At 42.2% G+C, this 27,412-nt stretch overlaps 1 protein-coding gene across 3 annotated transcripts in view; it reads right to left on the reverse strand.

The window, feature by feature from the left end:
* The window catches only part of STAC (SH3 and cysteine rich domain), a 204,049-nt gene that overhangs the window by 30,932 nt on the left and 145,705 nt on the right, over nt 1–27,412 (reverse strand). For all 3 annotated transcript variants that reach the window (XM_031469899.2, XM_010982044.3, XM_010982042.3), the window contains 4 exons: nt 13,398–13,498; nt 11,862–11,943; nt 10,640–10,755; nt 9,984–10,062 (listed from right to left, as the gene is read on the reverse strand). In XM_031469899.2, the coding sequence (XP_031325759.1) occupies nt 9,984–10,062; nt 10,640–10,755; nt 11,862–11,943; nt 13,398–13,498 (378 nt within the window). The remainder of the gene's footprint in view (nt 1–9,983; nt 10,063–10,639; nt 10,756–11,861; nt 11,944–13,397; nt 13,499–27,412) is intronic.

Raw genomic sequence — 27,412 nt, forward strand, 5'->3', positions numbered from 1 at the left:
ATATAAAATCTTTTTATATTTGGTGCTTTAAATTCATTTTATGAGAAATTATTTGTTGATTTCACCCAGGAAAACATTCAAAGGCTATGTCCATCATGCAGGCATATTTTCTAAGGTTACATATGCAAAATGAATCTTTAGTTTTTGCTGGTCCCCAAAGGACTCTCCTCTTTTCCTTTTCCATATTCTGTCTTTTTTCACTGTGTAGTCCTGGGAGGCCCATGTCCGCCCTGAGATGATGATTTGGTTTTTCCTCTTTCACCTGGTCACGTACAAGTTACGTTTTCCAGCTTATCTGACATTGACTCAAATTTGCATCCCTGGCGTAAGTTCGGCTTGGTAACTGTGCAGTGCCTTTCTCCAGTGCATTACTGGATTCAGTGTACTAAGATGGTTTTGTTTCAGCTTTCTGCATTTATATTTGAGAGGGAGGCTAGCCAGTGATTTTTTCCTGACACCGTCCTCGTTTGATTTTGAGGTCAGTGTCATACCAGCCCCATTAACTAAGTTAGACAATGATGCTGCCCATCCTCTTGGGTACTTTTTGATGTCCTGGAAGAGCTTATGTAATCTGGAAATTTAATCTTCCTCAAATGTTTGGTGGAATTTACTTATAAAGTTGCCTGGAACTGGTATTTTCATTGTGCAAAAATTTAAAATATTGATTCCGTTTCTATCATAATTGGAAGCAGAGTCAAGTTGAGTCAGACTTTGGTCATGGATAACTTCCTTGGCAGCTGTCCAAAGGAAAACAGCTTTAAAAGTATTGGTGTGAAGGTGATCATAAGATTCTTTCCTCTCAGCCTATGCTATATTCTTCCTTTTAAAATGATTACTTTTTGTTTCGTCTCTCCCCTATTCTTAAAAAGTTGTTAGCAACTGCAAATTTTATTTTCCTTAAAGAACCATTCTTAGAATTTATTGACCTACCTGTGTAATTTAATAATTTCTGCTTTTACCTTTTTTTTTTTTGTGGAGGGGAGGTAATTAGGTTTATTTTTTTATTTTATTGTTATTATTTTTAATTGAAGAACAGTCAGTTACAGTGTGTCAATTTCTGCTGTACAGCACAATGTCCTGAACATACATGCATATATTCATTTTCATTAAAGGTTATCGTAAGATATTGAATATAGTTCCCTGTGCTATAAAGAGAAACTTAATTTTTTTTTAAATCTATGTTTATATATAGTGGCTAACATATGCAAATCTCAAACTCCCAAATTTATCCCTTCCCACCCTCTCTCCCCCAGTAACCATAAGATTGTTTACTATGTCTGCAAGAGTGTTTATGTTTTGTAGATGAGTTCATAGTGTCCTTTTCTTTTTTTTAGATTCCATATATGAATGTTATGTTATTTTTCTTTCCCTTCTTGGCTTACTTCACTTAGAATAACGATCTCTAGGTCTATCCATGTTGCTGCAAATGGCATTATTTTATTATTTTTTATGGCTGAGTAGTATTCAGTTGTATAAATGTACCACAGCTTCTTTATCCAGTCATCTGTCGATGGACATTTAGGTTGTTTCCATGTCTTGGTTATTGTATATAGTGCTGCTGTGAACATTGGGGTGCATGTATCTTTTCGAATTAAGAGTTCCTCCCAGATATATACCCAGGAGTGGGATTGCTGTATATATGGTAAGTGTATTTTTAGTTTTTTGAGGAATATCCATACTGTTTTCCATAATGGCTGCACCAAAGGACATTTCCACCAGCAGTGTAGGAAGGCTCCCTTTTCTTGACAGCCTCTGTAGCATTTGTTGTTTGTGGATTTTTGAATGATGGCCATTCTTGCTGGTGTGAGGTGATACCTCATTGTAATTTTGATTTGCATTTCTCTGATAATTAGCGGTATTGGGCACTTTTTCATGTACCTAATTGACTATTTGTATGTCGTCTTTGGAGAATTGCTTGTTTAGGTCTTCTGCCCAGTTTTGGATTGGGTTGTTTGTTTTTTTTCTTAAGTTGTACGAGCTGTTTATATATTCTGGAAATTAAGCCTTTGTCAGTTTTTGCAAATATTTTCTCCTGTTCCATAGGTTGTTGTTTTGCTTATGGTCTCCTTTGCTGTGCAAAAGCTTATATGTTTAATTACAGTCCCATTTGTTTGTTTTTATTATTTTTAACAAAGCTACTAGGGATTGAAACCAGGACCTTGTGCATGCTCAGCATGCACTCTATTGCTGAGCTACACCCTCCCTGACTTCTGTTCTTATCTTTATTATTGCCATCCTTCTGCTTTCTTTGGGTTTGTTCTGTTTCTTTTTCTGAATATGATGCTTAAGATTGTTACTTTTCACATATATCCAGAAAGAACCCTACTTCAAAAAGACACCTGCACCCAGTGTCCATAGCAGCACTGTTTACAATAGCCAAGACATGGAAACAGCCTAAATGTCCATCAACATATGACTGGATAAAGAATATGTGGTATATTTATACAATGGAATACTATTCAGCCATAAAAACCGACAGCATAACGCCATTTGTAGCAACATGGATGCTCCTGGAGAATGTCATTCTAAGTGAAGTAAGCCAGAAAGAGAAAGAAAAATACCATATGATATCACTTATATGTGGAATCTAAAAAAAAAAAGAACATAAATACAAAACAGAAAGAGACTCATAGACATAGAACACAACTTGTGGTTGCCAAGGGGCAGGGGTGGGAAGGGACAGAATGGGATTTCAAAATTTGTACATACTGACAGGCATATAGAATAGATAAACAAGATTATACTGTATAGTACAGGGAAATATGTATAAGATCTTGTGATAGCTCACAGTGAAAACAAAAAAGTGACAATGAATATATGCATATTCATGTATAACTGAAAAATTGTGCTCTACACTGGAATTTGACACAACATTGTAAAATGACTATAACTCAATAAAAGAATGTTTAAAACAAATTAAAAAATGACAGTTTCCATTAAAGAAAAGATTATTACTTTTCAGCCTTTCTTATTTTTTAATAGAATAATAGCTAGAATTAGATAGAATAGTAGATACTTAAGGCACAATTTTAGCTGCATTCTTCGTTTTTGTATGTAGTGCTTACATTATTTAGTTGTATGTATATTTCAATTTTCATTATGAATTCTTCTTTGACACACGAGCTTTTTAAAAGTATGTTTTTAATTTCCTAAATTATGGATTTTCCCTGCTATCTTTTGACTATTGATTTCTATCTTATTTGCACTGTAGTCAGAAAGATGCATTCTATATCATACTGATTTGCTAACAAGTGATATTATTAGTGAAATTTATGAAGCTTGCTTTATGGCCCAGCTGGTGATCAATTTTTATAATAGTTCCGTGTGTTCTTAGAAACTTATTTTTTATTGAAGTATAGTTGATTTATAATATTGTTAGTTTCAGTTGTAAAGCAGAATGATTGTTATATGTGTGTATATATATGTATGTGTATATATGTGTGTGTACACATGCGTGCGTGTGTGTGCGCGCACACACACACACACAAACTTATGTATCCCAGCTTTGGCCCTTTATTGCCCCTGCATGGGACCTGCTATTCCCCAATCTGAGGCCCCAGGGTTGTGCACAGTAAACATTGGTCCTCACCTGCTTCTCTCTCTGGATTTGTGCTTTATTGTCACTTCTAGACTAAGGAATTGCCTTCCTTTGCTGCTAGCTCATAGAGTAACTAGAAATTATTTAAAAATTTGTTCTCTTAGTAGTTTTAGGAGTGCTAAACTGGGAAAATTTTCTCTGAACATTCAGCCATCCACAGAGCTGGAATGAGAATATTCTATGTTTTTCAAGAGACCTTTACCTGGTCTAGAAACTAAGTGTTTGTTGCAAAAAACACACCATAAATATTTGCGTCTGTAATTTTGGAATTTTCCATTGAAGGGGGACCAGAATCAGGGCATCTGCCTAAAAAGCCATTAAAATATATTTGCTGCTTTTTTTGGTGTGTGAGACAACTCAAAATTTGAGATAGCGAACCAGCTTATGCTAAAGCAAGGATAAATTTTCCAAATCGGAGCTTGCCTTTTTTCTTTCTGGGCAATTTTTTTTTTTTTTTTTTTTTGCTTTAGTGCAAAATAAGGTAATATTGGCCTTAGTAATATCCTCAAGTGGATGTGATTAGCCCAGTCCTTTTCAAAGACTATTTTTATGGATTTGTCTGGCTTCCCTTCTAAGACAGTTATGACCATGTACAGTCACACTGAAGTGCAATTATTGAAGGCAGCCAGTCATGTCATTATTTGGCATTTCCAGCTAAAACAGAGAGCCTAGATTTTACGTCTCCCTCTGCTCATCACCTTGCTTCCAGCAGAGTTTCTGGCAGTTAAGCCAAAGGTGAAGACCAACAACTCTCCCCACGTCTATTTCTGATGCATCCAACAATAGTGTTTAAAAAAAATGGGAAATACTCAGACCTGCCTGCCCCAAGAGCTTTTATCATGAAAGAGAGAAAGCAGAGGCTGCACTCTTAGCAGTAAAGATGTATGAATTGTCCTTGCTTCTGAGCTGACTTTGGAAATATTCCTCAAGGACTCTGACATAACACCTGGCTGGCAGAAATGATAGCTGTGTGCACCGTATGTTTTTTTAGAGCATACATGAGACAGGTAGTGCAGAACTGAAGCTTTCCTTGCCGAGACTGTGCGAAGCCTGGTGGGAACCTGGACCATAGAAGCAGGCTGGTTTCTCTGTGTTGTTTCCCAAACTGCATGGACAGAGCATGAACTCCAAATCAAAGGAACATGTTTTGAAGCAAACTGCTGCATAATTAATCCCCCTCGCTTCAAAGAGGGCATGTCAAGAAAGCTACTGCTGATCAAAGGAATAGTTAATAAATATCCAAAGCTTTTAGAGACTTATTGCTTGCTAGGTTCTTTCAAAAGATTTCTTTGAACAGGACTGTGAGAGGGCTCCTTAGCTTATGCTCTTTTTTAAGAGACAACAAAAAATCGATTTTATGTCTCTTGAGTGTATTACTCCATGTCTCAGTTTCCTTATCTACACAGTATCTGTTGTGTGTATGTCTCTGTGTCTGTGTATCTCTGTGTTTTAGGACTAAATGGTCTCTAATCCCTGCTTCTCAAATGTTAACAAGCATAGGAATTACAAATTCATATGGAAATTCTGATGCTAGGGTCTGGGGCAGCCTGAGATTCTGCCTTTCCAACAGGCTCGCGAGTGATGCCCAGACGGCTGGTCTATGGGCCACAGATGAGGTAGTGAGTGTCTCTAGGTTCCATCTCTGACACTTTGGGACCTTATGATGACTTCATGAATAGCAATCATGCTTCATATTAGTGATTCTTAAATACAGCTCTTCATATTATAAAATTGTAACAAGACCACTTTTTGAGTAAAGAAATCCCCAGGGAAAATAGAGACCTTAACTCCTGAGGAATGGGTGACAACATCAATATACCTGGACCAGGAGGCATGATGTGGGGAAGGAAGTGATGTGTACGTGCTGGGCGTGATTTTAAAGAACAGGAGATAAAATTTGCCAACAGACTGGATACGAGGTGTGAGAACAAGGGTGCCAAGGCTGATGCTGAAATTCTGCCAGTTCATCTAGTAGAATGCCGCTCCTACGACAGCAGGAGCAACTGGGGAAGAACCAGTTTGGGTTGGTGGAGAAGTGAGTGAGGGAATCAACAGTCCATTTGGGTGTGTTAACATTTTTTTTCCTAGTTCTTTTTTTTTTTTTAACACCTTTATTGTGGTATGATTCCTGTACAGTAAACTACACATATTTCAGATATACAATTTGATGAATTTTGATAGATGTATATGCCAATGAAACTACCACCACAATCAAGATAGCTAACTTTTCTATCACTCCCCAAGAGATGCAAATTTCGAACTCCTAATTTATCCCTTCCCACCCTCTTTACCCTCTGGTAACCATAAGTTTGTTCTCTATGTCTGTGAGTCTGTTTCTGTTTTGCAGATAAGTTCATTTGTGTCCCTTTTTTTAAGATGCCACATATAGGTGATATAATATGGTATTTTTCTTTATCTTTCTGAATTACTTAGAGTGACAATCTCCAGGTCCATCCAGGGTGTTGCAATGACACTGTTTTATAATTTTTTATGGCTGAGTAGTATTCCATTGTATAAACATACCACAGCTTCTTTATCCGTTTATCTGTCAATGGACATTTGGGTTGTTTCCGTGTCTTAGCTATTGTATATAGTGCTGCTGTGAACCTGGGGGTGCATGTGTCTTTTTGAATTATATTTTTCTCCTGATACATGCCCAGGAGTGGGATTGCTGGATCACATGGTAAGTCTGTATTTACTTTTTTGAAGAATCTCCATACTGTCCTCCATAATGGCTGCACCAGTTTACATTCCCACTAACAGTGTAGGAGGGTTCCTTTTTCTCCACACCCTCTCCAGACTTTTGAATGCTGGCCACTCTGAAGACTAGTGTGAGGTGATACCTCATTGTAGTTTTGATTTGCATTTCTCTTAACAATCAGTGATGTTGAGCATCTTTTCATGTGCTTGTTGCCCATCTGGATGTCTTCTTTGGAGAGGTGTCTATTTAGATCTTCTGCCCATTTTTTGATTGGGTTGCTTGTTTTTTTTTCATTGTGTGAGCTGTTTGTATATTTTGGAAATTAGTCCCTTGTTGGTCACATTATTTGCAAATACTTTTTCCCATTCTGTAGGTTTTGTTGATGGTATGCTTAGCTGTGCAAAAAAGCTTTTAAGTTTAATTAGGTCCCATTTGCTTATTTTTGCTTTTATTTCCATTACTCCAGGAGCTGGTTTGAAAACAATATTGCTGTGATTTATGTCCAAGAGTGTTCTACCTGTTTTCCTCTAGGAGTTTTATAGTATCTGCTCTTCATTTAGGTCTTTAATCCTTTTTTTTTTTTTTTCTGTATATGGTGTTAGACAGTGTTCTAGTGTGTCTTTTACAGGTAGCTGTCCAGTTTTCCCAGCACCATTTGTTGAAGAGAGTCATTTCTCTATTGTCTATTCTTGTCTCCTTTGTCACGGATTAACTGAGCGTAAGTGAGTGGGTTTATTTCTGGACTTTGCATCCTGTTCCATTGATCTGTGTGTGTGTTTTTGTGCCAGTACCATACTGTTTTGATTACTGTACCTTGGTAGTATAGTCTTTGTACAATTTCAATTAAATTTACTTAGGCTTGCTTTGTAGGCCAACATGTGATTGATCCTGGAGAATGTTCCATGTGCACTTGAGAAGAATGTGTGTTCTGTTGCTTTCAGAGGGAATGCTCAACAGATAGATCGTCTGGTCTAATGTGCCATTTAGGGCCTGCATTTCTTACTGATTTTCTGTCTGGATGATCTGTCCATTTGATGGAAGCGGGGTGTTAAGGTCCCCCACTATTACTGTGTTATTGTTGATTTCTCCTTTAACTGCCTTATATATTGAGGTGCTCCTATGTTGGCTGCATATATATATTTACAATTATTATATCCTCTTCTTGGATTGGTCCCTTGAGCATTATGTAGTGTCCTTGTCTCTTGTAACAGTAGTTTAAGATCTATTTTGTCTGATAGAAGTTTTGCTATTCCAGCTTCATTTAGGTGTCTGTTTGCATGGAATATCTTTTTCCATCCTCTCACTTTCAGCCTGCAAGTGTCTCTAGCTCTGACATGAGTCTCTTAGAGACAGCATATATATGGGTCTTGTTTTTGTATCCATTCAGCCAGTCTATGTCTTTTGGTTGGAGTGTTTAATCCACTGACATTTAAGCTAATTATTGATACATGTTCTTATTGCCATTTTGTTAACTGTTTTGGGTTTGTTTTGTAGGTCTTTTTTTTTTCTTTTTGTTCTCTTTTCTTGTGGTTTGATGACTAGAGAAGCTCCTTTAACATTTGTTGTAAAGCTGGTTTGGTGGTGCTGAATTTTATTAGCTTTTGTTTATCTGTGAAGCTTTTGATTTCTCCACCAAATCTGCATAGAGCCTTGCTGGGTAAAGTATTCTTGGTTAAGTTTTCCCCTTTACATCACTTTCAATATATTTTCTCCTTATCCTTAATTGTTGTCAGTTTGATGGCTATGTGCCTTGGTGTGTTCCTCTCTGGGTTGATCCTGTGTGGAACTCTCTGAGCTTCCTGGACTTGGGTGGCTGTTTCCTTTCCCAAGTTGGGGAAGTTTTCAGCTTGGGTGTGTTAACTTGAAGATGTCTGTCCTCCATTCAGGTGGCCATGTCCAGCAGGCTGCAGGCACCCGGAGGCAGCAAGGGGCCTAATGCTAGAAGTGAAGTTTCAGGGTCACTGACATATGGATAGTATTTACATTTGTTATCTCACTTAAAGATCCCAACCCTGTGGATTTAGTGTTGTTATTACCTTCACTTTAGAGGTCAGGTGACTGAGGCAGAGAGAGCCTAGGCCGCTGCTGGAAGGCCTCACAATCCCTGAGTGAAGTCCAGCAGTAAGGAGGGGCCAAGGACAATGTCTGGTACAATTAGCGATGAAGCTGTCGGCGATTGGGTGAAAGTGTCAGGGGAAGAAGGCGGGCAGAAGTCAGACTGAGGGGACAGTGGCTGAGGGGACTTGAATCCATGAAATGCAGACCTGGTTTCTGTACCAACCTCTGGGGAGTTTGTTCCTAAGATACTGATGAACTTCGGGGATGCTGGCTGGATTCGGTTGCTGGATGTGCACAGCTGGACAGACTTGGGCTGGGTGGTCCTGCAGTGTTACTGCCTGGCTGGGAGGTTCCCCTGGTGGCTGGCTCTCTGATTCATCTCTCTATTGTCACTGCTAAGTCCTCAACTAACACCTGCATCAGTCTGAATGCACAGGTTTCCCCATGTGACACCTGCCTAGCGGTGTGTTTTAGCAGGTGTGTGCGGGTTGGCAAAGGGGGCCCTGATAGATGAAGCAGGGTCGGGGGGTGGGATCACAGAGGCACCGTCCCAACCAGCAAAGAGCCATGATGAATTCCTAGAGCTAAGGAAGTGGTACCTCATAAAACCGCTGCTGACAAAGCAGCTATGGGGTGTTCAATGCAGGTCTTGAGCTTCCTATCTGGAAAAGGCAGGGACAAATAGTCAGGAGGACAGTCTGTCCAAGGTAGCACACCCCTGGGCTTCACCTGTGGGGATTAGAATTGGGAGGGGTAACTTCTGCTGGGAGAATGCATTCAGCCCAAGGCAACAACGCAAGGTAGGACCTGCAGCCTTGCTGTGTTATGAGTGACCCGAGGACAGCTTGGTGACCTACGCAGTTTTGCTGGTGGTAGTAAATACTTCAAAAATATTTTTTTGAAAAATGAGGGGAAATGAAGTAGTTGTTGACGTCATAGAGGCTCAGCATCAAGATTCAAGCGTAAGGGGCTGGTTATGTGTAAGTTCTGCTTTAACAGGTGTGGTTTTTTTTTTTTTTTTCCATCAATCTTAGCAAACAATAGCATGTAGTTAGCATTTAATACATACTTTAGAAATTACTGTAAGAAGGGCTTAAGCTATTAGAAAACCAAGTGCTATTAATAAAGAACGTCTGCCTAGATGTGCAGATCAGGTTCTGAATGAGTCTTAGTTACCTCTGCTGGGGAGGAGCCAGGGTGAGGCCCCCACGCCCCCGCATCACCCCCGACCTGAGCAGGCACTTTACCTGAGTACTTCCGGTGTAGCGTGGAGTGACTGACTTCTCTCTGGGATGGTTTGCTCATCCAGCATAGGTCAGTGGGGGAAATGACATGTGAACAGAAAGGTCTGGAAGTGACTCCTAAACCCCAGTACAGCTATGTCCTTAGGGCATGAGAACTCAGGAGATGGAACTCAGGGAGTATTATAGTCAAATTCCTGAAACCCACCTGTAATTAAGCCCAGTTTCTGTCCAGAATATCAAAACGTGCCCAGATTGAACCCCAGAGCTGGCAGAGAAGGAGAGGGGCCTGGAAGTCAGCTGCCACTGCCTGCTGACCCGGATGATGGAGGATGTGATTCCTGTTCGCGCCGGGGCGGTGCCTGATCTCCACGCCCCAACTTACCGCTGTTGCTGCGTTTCCGTAGGTCGTACCCGCCTCCTGGCCTGTCAGCTTCTTCAGGAACCTCCACAAGATCTGAAGTCTTGGGGAAAAGAGGGAACAGCATGGAATGGGCAAAATTATTTCAGTGGCCAACTAAGCAGAGATTTTGATATCAGTAGAAGAACTAAGATGAAATTTGCATGACACTGTCTTAAGAATTGCATCACTGCTCTCTGGAGAGCAGTTTTTGTGTGAAACTAGAGTGTACCTTGTCTTAGAAAGGGCTGAGAAAATGTGAGCATTGGCTGTATTCTTGAGCTGGGGTGCAGCCAGGAGAACGGGACACAGCTGGGACTTCCCTGCTTCTGCCCATTGTTGGGCTCAAACCTTTCTCTGCTTTGGCAGCTCTGCTACCCAATGCTGGTGGGAAGGGAGGGGAAGAGTACACGGAGTCGAGGAGCAGGAGACCAAGAGCCTGGTCTCTGAGGAGGAAAGTAAAAGGATGTTTGGATGTTGGCAACAGGCAGTTAACCTTTAATGGTCCAAGGCACTTGGAGGTCCCTTTGGAGGCTGCCTGGCTCCCTACAGACTCCCGCCAGGATTCATTTAGGTAGAACCCACAGTCTGCCCAGCCCGGGGCCACAGCAGGTGAACCGAGGGAGGAAGAAGACAATTACAGAGGTTCTGTGAGGCGAATCAGAGCCACTGCCGGAGCTGCCCTTCTTTGTCCTCTGGGCCAGGGAGGTGCCGAAGCGGAGGGTCTCGTACACGGGGTCCACCTTATTGCCACAGGCTGCAACGGAAAAGAAGGCTCATCTGAGAAGGGTTTCCTCAAGTCACTGTCAGGGACACCGCCAACCACCTGTCACACATCCTGGGTTAACAGCACCGGGAAGTAGGTTCTGCACGACAGACACACTAACCCCTGGGAAAACGGGGCTTTTTTGGTCAAACTTTCCTCGCAGATGTGCCCCCCCATGACGTGTGCCCATTTTCCAGGCCCCTCCCCTGCACTGTCTGCTCTCAAACGCTTCCTAATTGATTGGTTTTTTCTTTTGTTATCCATCCCCAGGATGCCAAGGTCAAGATTCTTCCCAGAGACCAGCTTTATTTCCTCTAGCGAAAGGCTCTGCTTACCAAGGTAGGAAGTCTTGCGACATAAAGTCTGCAGTAGGAGGTAAGTGTTTGGAAAGAATCTGATGTTACCAGCCTTCCTGAATTTCTAATGAAAAACCATCTGGTTTATATATTTCTAGTTTAAAACTTGCTTCCCCTGCCCCCACCCAAAGCAAACATAAACGCGGAGATTTTCAGAAAGAGAGAAACAATAGAAGTAAACTGCAAGTTATTGTTAAAAAATACATTAAGCCAGAAAGATCTATAAAATATAAGACATTTTTTTGTCCTCACTAAAGAATAACTGATACTCACTGAGTCCCTTCCAAGCATTGGTTTATAATGCGTATATATATTTTACAAAAATTATGAAAAGCAACCATGGCTGTTTTCATTTCATAGGGCCCAATGGGTTGAGTAACTTGTTCAGACACAGAGTTGGCCGATGGGGAGGCTGGGCTTTGACCCATGTCTGGGCTGCCGTCCTCAAAGCTCTTTTCTCCCCACCAGGCTGCTGACGGCTGGCAGAGTCTATCCGCAGCCTTTGGGGCTTGAGTGCCTTTCAGGCTTCACCAGGGGGAGGACAAAATTTCCTGGAGAATCTGGTCCACTTTATGCTTTCCCTCCAGCAAAAACACACGACCATAACTCAGTTCGCCACCAAACCAATGCACACACACAGCCCTCGCTGGTATTGTGGCCCTGGGACCTGGGAGAGGAGCAGCCACCAGTGTTGATGTTGCTGCCCCCAACCCAACTCAACCCATCCATGTCCCAACTCACCAATGGGCATAACTTCTTTAATGCATCCAAACTGTTCATGAATGAGCAAGGGGGAGCTGTAGTAACGCCGAAACCCCTTTGGCTGGAGAGAGAATGAGAAAGAGAAGGGCCTAATGTCACTGATGAAAGGAGACAACCACACAAGAACTCTCAAAACGAAACTAGTTGGTTTCTCCAGGGGCACCTCCCTATCTCCCGTTAAGAAGCTGACATGTCCTATAATTTATCCCTGGGGGTGGGGAGGTACAGGTGCCAATGGAGCAAAACTCCATCCAGAAAGCAAGCCCCCCCCAGCCCTGCCCCTCCCCGTCGGGCATGGGCAAGCAGACCTCACAGGTAGACCTCAGGTCCCTGGTATGTCTCATGAGCTCTGCTCAGAATTGGGCGCTGTGTGTTCCAGGTTCCTTTCTGTTTTCCTGACTTCTCATCACGGTCTTTGCCTTGGCTTGTGGGCATCACCGTTGGAGGAGGAGGAGGGGGGCAAGTGAGGCGGGGGGTTTCGAGAAGAGGACATTGCCAATGAGGGTAAGGAGGTGAGCTCTTTAAGAGTCTTGACTTACTGTCTCCCAGTGTTAGAAGGGAACTTAGGGGCCCCGCCTCTACTAGAATCCCAGAATCCTCTCCAGTGTTCCTTGCAAGTTGTATCTTCCTGTGAACACTGCCAGTGCTGGGGGCTGGGTAGGAGGAGCTCTCACTCACCCTGGAGGCAGGACTTTGGTGACATTATCTCTGATTAAGGCTTGGTACCTACTGACCCTAGGTCTTTTCCCTGGAGCCACAGAGAACAATGGAATTCTTCCTCTGGGTGACAGTTCTTGAATTTTTTTGAAGACAGTTCTCATGCCCTCAGTATCTCTAGGGTAGACATTCTGGGTCCCTTCTAGAGTTCCTTGGCCATCCTACTTTCAGATATCCTGAGAAGTGCCCTGGGTTGCTTTTTATCAATGTGTGGCACCAGTCCTGAAGCCCACGCCCCTGAGATGGGATGGTGAGCGCAGAACGGGCCAGGCCGAGCCCACCTCCCTTGGTTTGGCCGCCATGATCTGTGAAGCAGTGTAGATTTCCACTAACTGCCCCACAGACATGGAGCAAGTAATCTCTAGCCCATTCTTGACACCCACTGAGCTGTCAGCCAATTAAGTGTGAGGTGAGGGCAGCCAACCACCCTCATCATCCTGGGGCTGAGGGGGTTACTAGGATGCCTGAATTTTACTTTTAAAATCCAGACAGTCCCAGAGGTAGAACTTCTGGTGTAAAAACTGAGAAACTCCCAACCCAAGTCAGGCTGCTGTCCACCCTATTAAGGACCCTGGATCCTTTTCACAAGTGAAACATGCACATCTGAGGCTGACAAAGCTCTCCCCCTGCTCTATCATTACGCCAACCAGGAAGCCAAGTTCGCCAACACAAGATTCGGGGCTACCTTCTTGGTGTCCCAGGTGCTGCCAGGAAGGGGTCTGAATGGAGTGATCTGACTGGGCAGGGTGGAGCCCTGCACAGGGGGTTCCAGGGCACACTCCCAGCCCAGGCCCTTACCAGCTTGCCCATGCACCGCTGGGGCTCCAGGCCGTCCACGCACTTGTGGTGGATGCTCATCTTACAGGCCTTGCAGCGCAGCCCGTGTTTAGCAGTAGTTCCTGTTGGAGAGACGGTGAGCTCTGGTTAGGCTACAACCTACTCTTTTTCCTGGTAACTGGTCTGAACTCACTGAAAAAGTGATTGGTCCCAGAACCCAGGCAGTTCTTCTGACTTTTGTATGAAGCTTTCAGAATGGACAAAATGTCATGGGAGATGCCACTCCCATTCTTCCACGTTTTTCTACCGAAAGTCTCGCCTCTGGTTTCCCTCCAGTCCTTCCCTGTTCATTCCTCTAGGAAATCGCAGCCCCCTCTGCTTCCACTGTTTTCTCAATTCAAGCCTGCAAATCCTACTTTCTTTGCTCTTCATAGAGGTCACATTTCTGTTCATAGAGGTCACATTTCTGCTCTCCTGGAAGTCTTGCTGAGTAGTCCAACTCCTGAAATTCTGCTCCCTTTTGCTGGAATTCCCATCACAGGGTTTGAACTGTTGGGCAGACTATCTGGAGAATGACCAACAAAGGGGGAACCGTGTGGTCTGCATGGAAGTGGGGCTGAGGATGCTCTTCAGTGGCGGAGAGATGGGAGTGACTGAGGACAGAGAGTCACATAGGCAAGGCCTGCACTCCAAAAGCTTGTCAGGAAAAGGATGTGGGAATATTTCCTGTGGATCACATGTGGCTATGTGGAATGCTGCCCGAGAAGACCACCTTGAAAGGCAGTGGGAACCCCTATACGTCAGTGGAGTTGAGGAATTAATACGTCCAAGTACCATGACACGTGAGGCCACAGATCTCCCACTGTATGCACCACAGCTGACTACAGACACACAATGACGATACCCCAAGTGGGGAACATCCACCCTCTTCACCACCACTGCCTCCTCATCAAAACCACCCCCATCCCTTGTCTAGACTGAATCTGGATTGAACTGCCTTCATCTGTTTTCCCCTCCCTCCAGCGTGTGTAGCAGGACCAGAGTTATCTACAGATGTGCTTGAATCCCCTCCTCCTCTTGCTTAGCTTCTCTCAGTGGCTCTGCCTGCCTTCCTGATGTTGCACAAAATGCTCACCATGGGGGCAAGACTTTGTAGGTTTCTAACTATCTCAGGCCAGCCTGTCTTGTTCACTAGGGTCTAACCACGTGACCTTCGTCAAGTTCTTTAAATGCACAAGCTCTTTAAACCCTCAGGGTCTTTACGCGCGGTGCCTGTGTGCCTGGAATGCTGTGTCCGTCACTCTTCCCTTGTTTCACTGCTCCTCGTGCTTTGAGGTTGCCCGTCATTTCGCCAATGAAGCCTTCTTGGAGACATTCCACTTCCCCTGTCTAACGTGTCTTTTCCTAGCACTCTGTTGTTATCTTTCATGGTATTTATCACAATGACTATTTGAGAGTTTGTTTTTGTCTGCCTTTTCCTCTGGATTATGAACTCAATGAAGCTAAGGATGGAATCTGTCCACAGTAGACCCGGCTCTGGGTATGAATAAATAAGTAAGTATTAAAGAAATTAACGAACCAATTCTTCTGTAGGCACACATGCACTGAAGTCAGTGGTGACTGATTTAGATAATTAATTGAAGTTGATTTCATCGATGATGTAGAAATGGCATTCAAGAGCGAAAAGAGGACTTGCAGATCATCTCTATGATTTTATTTCACAGATGAGAAGCCTGAGGGTCCAAGCAGCAAAATGACTTGCCTCAGGTCAGAGGAGGTCCTGCCTGAAAGCACCCTCCACAAAGGCATCACTGAACACAAACCACGTCTGCTGTTATAACCACAGAAAGGCGAAGTGACATATAAACACCATGAATTATCAGGTAGGTGTGCTTGTTCATAAATACTAGCTGGAAAGTCTTTTTCTTTTTAAGAATAACCACTTAGCTGAACAATTGCAATGCCTTCAAAAGGCTGGACTTTGGAAGCAGTAACTTAATTTTTGTTTTCAAATAGAGAATGCTATTTGTGTCTTATGTGAAAATCTAAGTGAAAGCTTCAAAGAGGAAAGTTATTTCTTTGTGTGCTAGACTCTGAAATAGAGCCATTATATATTACGGTGTATTTTCCCTCAGACCTGAACACCATAATTTCAGTTCTCCTTGTTCTAATATACTCCACTGTATGAGTCAGACCACCAGCAATTACTCGGTTTTAGGTGTTCCAATTCCTACTCTGGAATACAAGAGTGGCTGAAGAGGAAAGCTTGTATTCTGTGGCTCAGAGAATAGTTCAAAGGAAAAATTCACATCCCAGCAGTGGCATTAGGTTACTGTAGCAAGATGTGGAGCAGCCGTGGACCAACCTGTTGTATTACTACTGCCCTCTGTCACAGAGGCAGCACTGAATGTTACCCTCGTGCCTCAGTAGGGCAGGAAAAACATGGTTTTAAATTTGAGTATCTCTCAGGCTGGCTCTTGAAACTTAAGGAAACTACTACCATTCTTGGAGCCTCAGCTGTCTCATTATCAAATGGGAACATCAGCAACTACTCTAAAGGTTGCTAATAGTAGCAGCATCATAATATATGCAAAGGGGATTGCAGGGGGTTAAATACTTGGAAACAAAGAGATCTGTGGACTTGGAGTAAACATGGTGGACTGGCCAGCCACTCAGTAAGAACTGCCCACTTGCTCATACCCAAACCCCACTAAAATTAGTAAGAGTAAAAAGATGATACAAATTCCAAATAACAAGGTTACTGGGAGGAGTGGTGAGAGTAGAAGAGCACGCACTTGGAAGACAGCCACCAGAGGTATGGTAAGCAATTCAGCAGAAGAGAGGATGGTTGAATTTCCCAAGAAGAACTTGGAATATAGAAGGCCACAGGGCTTACAAAACTGCAGGATTTCAAAATTCTGAGAAAATGATTCCCAACCTAGAATTTTATATCCAGCCAAATTATCAACAAGTATGAAGGCAGAATAAACAGCTATTCAGAGCTCCAAGAATTAAAAATATTTACTTCCCATGTACTCTCTCTTAGAAAGTTACTGAAGGATGTGCCTCAGAAAGATGAATAAGTAAATCAAGAAAGAGAAAAATACCAGCTTCAGTGCACAACAGAAGACCTACCCAGAGGAGAGGTGAATGATATGCCCATATGACCACACTGTAACAGCCCTAGACAAGAGCCATAGATGAATTAAGGGAGTAGACGTGGGGAAAAACACGGAACTTGAAAGTTTACTGGTACTTTTTTAGATTTGGATATTATAATAGACATGGCATTTGACAGATACATGGGAGCATATGGGGGAAAAAAATCCCAATCATAGGTGCACGAAAAGTCCAGGAAATGAAAATAGAAAACTTGTGGAAGGAAAGAAACGTAATCATCGTACACTTCTTGATTTGGAAGATAGCAGTAGTCATGATAGTGTATACACTGACCATTTAGTTAACACAGAACTGTGATAAAAAGACCTGGGAAGATGAGAGAGCAAGGGAGCAGCCAAGATTGTGACAGAACTCCTGCGGGAAGGTGAGATGGAGGAAGAGGGGAACAGGCACGGGGTGAGAGCTGAACCCTTCTCCTTGATAGCAGGATGCCAACCCATGTTTGCTTGGTCAATAAACAGTAGTAGAAGAGATTAGAAATACTGAAATAGATGCCAGAAGAAACCATTAAAGAGGATGAACGTGGTCGTCTTTCAGAAGTGAGTCTGGGTTTTAGGATGACGCAGTTTCCCTGGTAGTTTTTTTCAGTACCATCAGGACCGTCTTTAAACTCTTCTCACGTCCTACTGTGAAAACAAGCAAATAAAAAAAATGAAGTTGCTGGAAACCGGGTCAGGTCAACCCCTTCACATGATGTGGTCCTTGGTGTCTGGAGATACAGGGAAGGTATGGGGGCCAGCTGATCAGACACCATCAGTTCTTCCTTGGGATATGAACTTGTGGGATAGAGCTAAGGGAATTCTGTGAGTTACGGCTGAAAATTGCTCAGAATGTGAGTTATGATATTGAGGTGGAGTTGGGAATGGATCAGTGCAAACCAGGACAACACTAACTGTCAGGCACCGAGCTGTTTTGCGAGCCTGGTATCATTTACCACTAGGAATGAGTGAGCTGTCTGTAGAAAGCCAAGTGCTGAAACTCCAGTGAATAAAAACTTCATATATAGGCATTGGGAGAACATATTGAAGGGGTTTTTCTCAATGCAAAGGGCTGAATCAACTACACTGGATGACAGGGTCTTTAAAAAATGATATTGATTATAGATATTTCTAAAACAATCGGTCAGACTCATTCTGATAACATTTTGCCATCAAGGCATTGCTTAACCCTTAGTTGAACTGCATGTAGGATCAGAGTTAAAGACAGAACAGGCTCAAACAATGGTTTGCACTTGAGATCACTCACCTAGAGAAATACAGAGAATGAGTAAAAATAAACTTGTAATCAGACGGTACTTAAATCACCAATAAACAGTCATTATAATTGTTACTGATAATTAGTTTGCTTCCAGATTGTACAACCGTAGAATCACCCCTACAATTTATTTGATTGGAATGAATGTAAATGAGACTGTAAGACTGATCCTTTACTATGGTTTGGGAAAAAAATTTCTTAAATCTAGAAATATATAATATATATGTGTGTGTATATCTAGAAGTAGACCCATACATATTCCTTGAATTACATAAGAGATATATAAATGATTCAAAGGTAAATACAGACGAGATGGTTCCAGGATGTTCCAGGCTCCTATTCTCATAGGTTGGGCCACTGGGCTCCCCTCAGCCCCACCAGTACAGGCCACGGCTGGGAGAGGAGTCGGCAGGGGATGAGGAGACGGCCTGCACCAGGAGCGCAGAGCCCACGGGGGCCGGAAGCCCGACCCACAGAAGGACCTCAGAGCCAGAGAGACGGAAGCTGACGCAGTGGGTGAGTCTGCAGCGGCCGGGCAGACCAGAGGCACTTCCGGGCTAGGGACTATGCGCAGAGCTGACAGAATCCGTCTTTCTAGACTAAACACTATAACAAAACCTCCGCTGGATGATACATACTGGCATCACCATGCAGCTAGCATTATTCGTGGGCCTTTTACCTTTGAATCTTTGCTAGCCCAAGGAATGAGACAGAATTACGCAGGAAAGGAAGTGGTGACATGGCTCAAGTGCAGCATCTCAACTCTGTAGAATGACTTTCCTGGAGGTCACGGTTTCCAGACTTAAGGCTGACCTGGACATTCCAGCCTCAGGATTGGATCAGGCAACACCCTCCTCTCCCGTGTGGACTACACCCCAGTCCCTCCCTTACACCTCCATTTACAAACAAGTAAGCTGATCCTTGCTTTGTCAGAGTTTACCTCAAATACCTTTTGAACATGAATATGATATAAAATATTAAAGAAATGTTTCATTTACAAATGAATTCACTGCATAGCTCTAAGTAGCATTCATACTTAATCAACTATATTAATATTTTATGTAAATAATATTTAAAGTTATAATCACAGTAATGCATAATAATTTTCTTTTATTTATGGTGGTAAGTTAACAGAACCTCTAACTGCCTGACCCAGACCAAACTGGTAAAAGTTTTGAGATCCATGGCCAAAAGAAAAGAGATATAACTACTGGTTAAATCCTGTGAGAACTGCCAGGGTACACAGAATTTCCCCTCAGCTTTCTAGGCACACGTCTACAATGCAAACTGGGCCGCTTTCTGGAGAGATCCTCCAGGGACCAGAACAAAGGGGGCTACACTGGGAAAGGTGTGAGACTGAGGCTAGAGTATTAAAAAAGACAAGCGCAACAGCAAAGCAAGACAGACGGGATGGGTATGCACTCTCATTCACACTACTGAAAGACGGGCAGCTGAGATGTCAGACTTCTCATTTCTGCTCAGACTAGCATTTGGAACCTCTGGCAAGGACTGTGGAGAAGCTGTACTGAGGTCAGTGAGTCTCTCCCTTGCCCTTGTTGGCTATGATTTTTAGGGAAATGGGGGAGAAAGAAGAGACCGAGGGTCAGAGAGGATGCAATCACTCCCCTGGGCTTACTCTTTGGTACTCACCTCTCCCACACTGAGCACGCCACCAGCGATATTTTTATGATACCCACCACAGCATCAGAAATGCTGTCTTATCCTCTAGTATTTTTAATGAAGGATAGTTGGTTTACAGTATTAGTTTCAGGTGTGCAACACAGTAATTTGATATTTTTGTAGATTATACCCCACACAAAGTTATTAGAAAATATTGGCTGTATTCCCTGTGCTGTACACTTATTTATTTTATACCTAGTAGTTTGATTTTTTTCACTCCTCTTCACCTGTTTTTCCTCTCTCCAGTCTGGTAACCATTAGTCTGTTCTCTGCATCTGTGAGTCTGTCTGTTTTGTTACGCTTGTTCATTCACTTAATTTTTTAGATTCCACACTTAAGTGAAAACATACAGTATTTGTCTTCCTCTCTCCTACTTATTTCACTAAGTGTAATACCCTCCAAATCCATCAATGTTGTCACAAATGGCAAAATTTCATTTTTATGGCTGAGTAATATTCCATGGTATATATAGATACATGTATCTGTGTATACAGCACATCTTCTTTATCCAAGTCAGCAATTCCACTCTTGGGTATTTATCTGAAGAAAACAAAAACGCTAATTCTAAAGGATATATGCACCCCCATGTTCATAGCACCATTCTTTACAGTAGCCAAGATTTGGAAGAAACCTCTGTGTCCACTGACAGATAAATGGATGAAGATGTAGTATTTTTAAAGTGTAGTCTGTAGGCTCATCACATGAAGACATAATTGCCAGGAGGAAAGCAGACAGCTTCCCAATTCCTCCTTTGAAAAATACTTATCTTCCAGTAATCTGAAGATTTTGGCAGTAGAATGAAGGGTCTCTCCAGAAGAAAGCCATTCAACAACACCAACCTTGGCCCTTAAGTAAGTTAGAAGGTTTTTTTGTTTTTGTTTTTTTTTTCTCCTTCTGAGGGGTTATACTAGGGGCCAGAACAGTTTCTCAGTAAAGGGTAAGATGGTAAATATTTTAAGCCTCGCAAGCCACACTGTTTCTACGGCATCTATTCAGCTCTGCTGCTGTAGCCTGAAAGCAGACATAAATAATAAGCAACCAAAGGAGCGTGGCTGTGTCTCCATAAAACTCTATTTATAGACACTGAAATTTGAATATACTTCTTATGTGTCATGAAATCCTCTTTGGATTATCTTTCAACAACTAAAAAAAATGTAAAAACTTGTCCATATGAAAATAGGCAGTGGGCCAGATTTGGTTCGGGGCCACAGCTTTGTTTTTTTCTCCCCACTTTTTTTAAAAATTGAGGTGAAATTCACATGACATAAAATTAACTATTTTAAAGTGAACAGTTCAGTGGCATTTAGTACATTCTCAGTGTTGTGCAACCACTGCCTCTGTCTCGTTCATATGTTCACAATATAATGTTAAAGGGTCAAAACACAGTAAAACATAAAATGTTTAGAAAACTCTGACTTTAGTGAGCACATACATGCAGGTAAAGAAGTCTGGCGGGACATGTGCCAAGATGGTAATAATATTTCTACCTAGGTTGCAGCTTAAGTGCTTTTTTGTTCTTGTTTTTGTTTGTTTGTATTTGCTCATTTTCTATAAAAAGCATATTTTCCTTTTGTGAAAAGTAAGATACTACCTGTCTCCAAAAGGAAGCATTACTTTCCTGAAGGATTATCGAGTCACGCTGAGATGAGGGGAGTTGCTGGGTTTGTTTCTGGAGTTCCCATTGTTGTGAACTGGCGGGCAGGGTCTGGAGTCTGACAGCTCAGGGGAAAGAATGGGAGCAACAGGGCGGAGGTGGGGGACAGCGCCGCCCTGGACGCCACGTCCTGCCACTGCGTGTCCCGGCCTGGCGCCCCGCTCACTCCAGCGCTGCGCACCCTGCATGGACTGACTTGGGCGGCAGACTTTGTTTTCCTTTCCCGGAAAAGCGTCCTTCAAGGTCCCTCCTTCCTCTGATTCCTCAGAGCACACTGTGCAGACTTCACGGACTGTTCTTCCACTGCCTCTGGTTGTCTGGGGGAAAGCGCCCATCTCCCTTTATTTTGCTTTCAACATTTAATGGCTAGCTTTCAATGCTTTACTGATTTCAAAGCACTTTTTAAAAAAAGAAATGCCAGTTCCAGCCGAGCTTCTCAGCCTCTGCACTATTGACATTTGGGGTCTGGTAATTCTTTGCTGCATGAGTGTCAGGCGGCTGGCCTATGCATTATGGGATGGATGGCAGCATCCCTGGTCTCCACCCACCTGATGCCAGGAGCACCTCTTCTCCTGAACTGTCACAACCAAAAGCATCTCCAGACATTATTAAATGTCCCTGGGCATAGACTTGCTAGATAAATTACAGAAAGTCCAGTTAAATTTTAAGATAAATTATTTTTTAGTATAAGAATATCTCAAATATTCCATGGGACAACTGCATCCCAAATACTGTCTGTGATATACACTAAAAAAACTTCTGAAATTCAAATTTAACTGGGTGGCCAGTCTTTTTATTTGCTAAATCTTAAAACTTTACCTTGAAGGCAACACGGCCCCTGGTTGACAACCACAGATGCAAGTCTTTGCTGTAAGGCCACACGAAGAAGGGGTGCAGAGATGAAATCTGAACCCAGGGATCATGATTACGAATTCCCTTTTCCTTTGTGTACACAGAGCTGCCTTCTTCATTCCTGAAAGCTTGACAACTGAGAGGACACCAAGATCAGGGCCACGTCATCTGGGGACAGTGCTCAGAATCAGCAAGAGTTAGGGACATCCCATATGTCCTCTTGCACACAACACTTCTTGAAGTTAGTTATTATTCCACACTTAACTAATGGAGAATTGAGGATCACAGAGTTTAAATAGTTTACTGAAGATGATTTAGCTAGTAAGATGTAGAGCTGGGACCCTATAGCAAGTCTGATTTAATTCACCATTGACTTTGCATCTCTGGCTGGTGTCCTTTGATTATTTCTTCCTCTCCATCAACTAGGTTGGACTGAAACCTTTCAGTTGTATTTTCTGCTTGCATCAAGCAGATTTTTGACTGATCACATTTGGAAATCAGGGATAAAAGAACTGGATTTGCATTTACTAACTACTACACATAAAATACATAAACAACAAGGTCCTATTGTGTAGCACAGGGAACTATACTCAATACCTTGTAAAAAGAATATGAAATGAAATATATATGTATAACTGAATCACTATGCTGTACACCAGAAATTAACACATTGTAGATCAATTATACTTCAATACAAAAGGAGCTAGTCCAGAACTCTTTAAAAATACCATTTTCAATAACCCTTCCAGACTCCAGACAATACTACAAAGCTACAGTAATCAACAGTGTGGTATTGGCATAAAAACAAACATATGGATCAATGAAACAGAATAGAGAGCCTAGAAATAAACCCACAGACCTACAGTCAATTAATCTTCGACAAAGGAGGCAAGAACATACAATGGAGAAAAGACAGTCTCTTCAGTAAGTGGTGTTGGGAAAACTGGACAGCAGCACGTATATCAATGAAGTTACAACACTCTGTCACCCCATACACAAATATAAACTCAAAATCTCTTAAAGACTTAATATAAGACAAAACACGATAAACCTCCTAGAAGAAAACATAGGCAAAACATTCTCTGACATAAAGCTTATTAGCCATGTTCTCCTAGGCCAGTCTACCCAGGCAACAGAAATAAAAGCAAAAATTAACAAATGGGACCTAATTAAACATACCAGCTTTTTGCATAGCAAAGGAAACCATAAGGAAAACAATATGACAACCTAAGGAATGGGTGAAAATATCTGCAACTGATGCCACTGACAAAGGCTTAATTTCCAGAATATATAAACAGCTCATACAACTTAATAAAAAATTAAACAACCCATCCACAAATGGGCAGAAGACCTAAACAAGCAATTCTCCAGTGAAGACATACAGATGGCCAACAGGCACATTAAAAAAATGCTCAATATTGCTAATTATCAGAGAAATGCAAATCAAAACTATAATGAAGTATCACCTCACACCAGTTAGAATGGCCTTCAAAGGTCCACAAATGACAAATGCTGAAGAGGCGGCAGAGAAAAGGGAACCCTCCTAAACTGCTGGTGGGAATGCAGTTTGGTGCAACCATTATGGAAAACAGTATGGAGATTCCTCAAATCACTAAAAACAGACTTACCATACGATCCAGCAATCCCACTCCTGGGCATATATCCAGAGGGAACTTTAAATGGAAAAGATACATACACCCCAATGTTCACAGCAGCACTATTTACAATAGTCAAGACATGGAAACAACCTAAATGTCCATCAACAGATGACTAGATAAAGAAGTTGTGCTATATTTATGTAATAGAATACTACTCAGCCATAAAAAATGATAAAATAATGCCATTTGCAGCAACATGGATGGACCCGGAGAATGTCATTCTAAGTGAAGTAAGAGAAAGAGAAAGAAAAACACCATGTGGTTATCACTCATATGTGGAATCTTAAAAAAAGATAAAGAAGACACTAATAAACTCATCTACAAAACAGAAACAGACTCAGAGACATAGTAAACAATCTTACGTTTTTCATGGGAAAGGGGGTGAGAAGGGATAAATTTGGGAGTTTGAGATTTGCAAATGTTAGTCACTATATATAAAAATAGATGAACACCCCCCCCCATATTTCTTCTGTATAGCACAGGGAACTATATTCAGTATCTTGTAACCTTTAATGAAAAATATGAAAATGAATATATGTATGCATATACATGACTGGGGTATTGTGCTGTACATCAGAAAATGAAGCATTGTAACTGACTGTACTTCAATTTAAAAAATGGCTTAAAGACTTGAATATAAGACAAGACACGATAAATCTAGAAGAAAACATAGGCAAAACATTCCCTGACATAAATCTTAGCAATGTTCTCCTAGGGCAGTCTACCCAGCATAGAAATAAAAGCAAAAATAAACAAATAGGACCTAATTAAACATATAAGCTTTTGCACAGCAAAGGAAACCATAAGCAAAACTAAACAACCTACGGAATGGGAGAAAATATTTGCAAATGATGTAACTGACAAAGGCTTAATCTCCAGAATATATAAACAGCTCAAACAACTTAATAACAAAAAAAACCCAATCCAAAAATGGACAGAAGACCTGGACAAGCAATTCTCCAATGAAGACATCCAAATGGCTAAAAGGCGAATGAAAAAATGCTCAATATCACTAATTATCAGAGAAATGCAAATCAAAACAATGAGATATCACCTCACACCAGTCAGAATGGCCGTCTTTCAAAAGTCCACAAATGACACATGCTGGAGAGCATGTGGAGAAAAGGGAACCCTCCTACACTGCTGGTGGGAATGTAGTTTAGTGTAGCCATTACGGAAAACAGTATGGAGATTCCTCAGAAAACTAAAAATAGGACTTACCATTTGATCCAGCAATCCCACTCCTGGGTATATATCCAGAGGGAACTCTAATTTGAAAAGATACATGCACCCCAACGTTCATAGCAGCACTGTTTACAATAGCTAAGACATGGAAACCACCTAAATGACCATTGACAGATGACTGGATAAAGAAGTTGTGATATATTTATACAGTGGAATACATCTCAGCCATTAAAAATAATAAAATAATGCCATTTGCAGCAGCATGGATGGACCTGGAGATTGTCATTCTAAGTGAAGTAAGCCAGAAAAAGAAAGGAAAATACCATATGATATCACTTATATGTGGAATCTAAAAAAAAAAAAAAAAAAGACGAATGAATTTATTTACAAAACAGAAAGACATTCACAGACATAGAAAACAAACTAATGGTTACCAGAGGGTAAGAGGGGTAGGAAGGTATAAATTGGGAGTTTGAGATTTGCAGATACTAATATATATAAAATAGATAAACAACAAGTTTATACTGTACAGAACAGGGAACTATATTCAATATCTTGCAGTAACTCATGACAAAAAAAAATATGAAAACGAATATATGTATTTCCTGTATGACTGAAGCATTGTGCTGTGCACCAGAAATTGACACAACATTGTAAACTGACTGTACTTCAATTTAAAAAAAGGTAAAAAAAAAAAATACAGTGTCCGGTGTCCTGGTCTAATGGTCTTGTCTCACCACACTGGGAAGTGAAGCAGACCTAGCTCAAACCAGGTCTTACAGTCTTTTCTCACCATCCCCAAAGGCACCCTAGATTACCTGTCGCCGTCTTCAGAATGTGCTGCACTAGAAAGAGCGTGAGCTTTGGAACTAGATCAGTATAGCTTAAACTGTCCCCCAAGTTTGGACATCACTGAGTTAGAAAGTTTTCTGATAAAGGGGAAAGAAGGGAACATTTTTTCCATCACAGTTGAACTGTAGTCACGAGACCTCGATTAAAAATAATCCATGTTATCTCTTCCTTACTACGAGTTCAACTGAACAAGATGGTTTCCAAGCTTTCCTGGAAATTCACTAATACGGTAATTCACCAGCAACCTGAAATGCCATTAAGCAAGCAGAAAGGACCGTTAAAAAAATGTGAAGACCCCTGGGCCATCTTTCCCTGCCTACCTTCCCTACTCCTTGCTACAGTACATCTTTTCCAACCCCTTCCTAGCTTAAAAAAAATTAATGGCATTCATTGTTTATAAATGCCTCTGTTGATCTTTCCTATTTCGGTTCCTGACTACTAGTGGAAAAACTCTCCCTACTTCCCCCGCCCCTCACCCGCACTGGGCTTCAGAAATAGCAACGGGAGTCGGGTTGGCTCAGGGCTTTGTGTTTGGAACCCATGGCCTTTGCCCTCTGGGTCATCGGTTCACATCCTAATACCGAGGCCACCGGGCTTTCCTTCTGTTACGTGTGTACGGCTTAAAGTTTTCAGAGGAGATGTCTTTCTGAACGATCAGTTTCTCATGACCATGTGGGAGCACCCCTGACCTCAGGATTCATAATCTCTGCTGCTCTATCTTCTCCTCTTCTCTGAGGTCAGCAGTTTTCACAGTCTCATTTGCTTTCTTCAGAATTGTTCTCCCAGCTTAGGGCTCAAGAATTTGTGTTTATCCTCATGTCTCCCAAGAATGGATTGGCCGAGCTAGGCTATGCGCCTTCCCTCTACCCACCCTGTGCTCTCCCAGGAATCTGGCATACTATTAATCTAACCTTTCGACAGAAAGATCCCTTTAATAATAATGAACAGTTTTTGAGTTGCATAGTCAACAAAGAACATTCCCATGTATCAGCTTACGTAGTTATCATGCAGTATTGCTATTTTCTCAGCAGAGAGGCACTGGGATGGAGAGAAGGTACATCAGTTGTCCATGGTCACTCAACTGACTAAATGCAGAGCTAGAACGCAGACACCCACCCTCGACCCCTCTACTCCATTCTGGCTCTGATGGCTCTCTCTTGCAGGTCTGTGTTTGGAATCTGTTTGCAGTGACACTTGTAGATGTTCACTAGCGCTGCTGATGATGACAAAGTTTCACTTCTACAAATTCTTTGTCTTTGTTCTTGAAACAGTTTGCGTGTGGTGTGGAGCCTGGACTGAGGCGGGAGCAGTGGGAAGAGAGGAGGGACTGGCCATGGAGAAACCACAGGAGTGGAACTGACCAAGTGTGCTCATGGATGGGATTTCTAGAGAGAGGGGCTGGGGGGAGTCCAAGGTGGCCTTGGGGGTCTGGCCAGGGAGCTGAGAGCATGCAGGTGCGCCATCTGCCCCAGCAGGAGAGACCAGCAGTAAAGCGGCAGATTTTATCAGGAAGGAGATGCTTTGCTTCCCTGTGTGAAGATGGAAGCATTTCGGCATCCACAAGGCATCTCGGCAGCAGAGGTCTGGCAGGTGAGGGGAGAGACCAGACCAGGGGAGAGACCAGACCTGGGGCGAGACGGCTGGCCAGCCCCAGCACGCACCCCTGTGACACCAGGACAGGACGACAAGCAAAGAGCCCTGAACACTGCTGCTGACTGGGC

The sequence above is a fragment of the Camelus dromedarius genome, chromosome 17, assembly GCF_036321535.1.
Source record: "Camelus dromedarius isolate mCamDro1 chromosome 17, mCamDro1.pat, whole genome shotgun sequence".
Lineage (NCBI taxonomy): Eukaryota > Metazoa > Chordata > Mammalia > Artiodactyla > Camelidae > Camelus > Camelus dromedarius.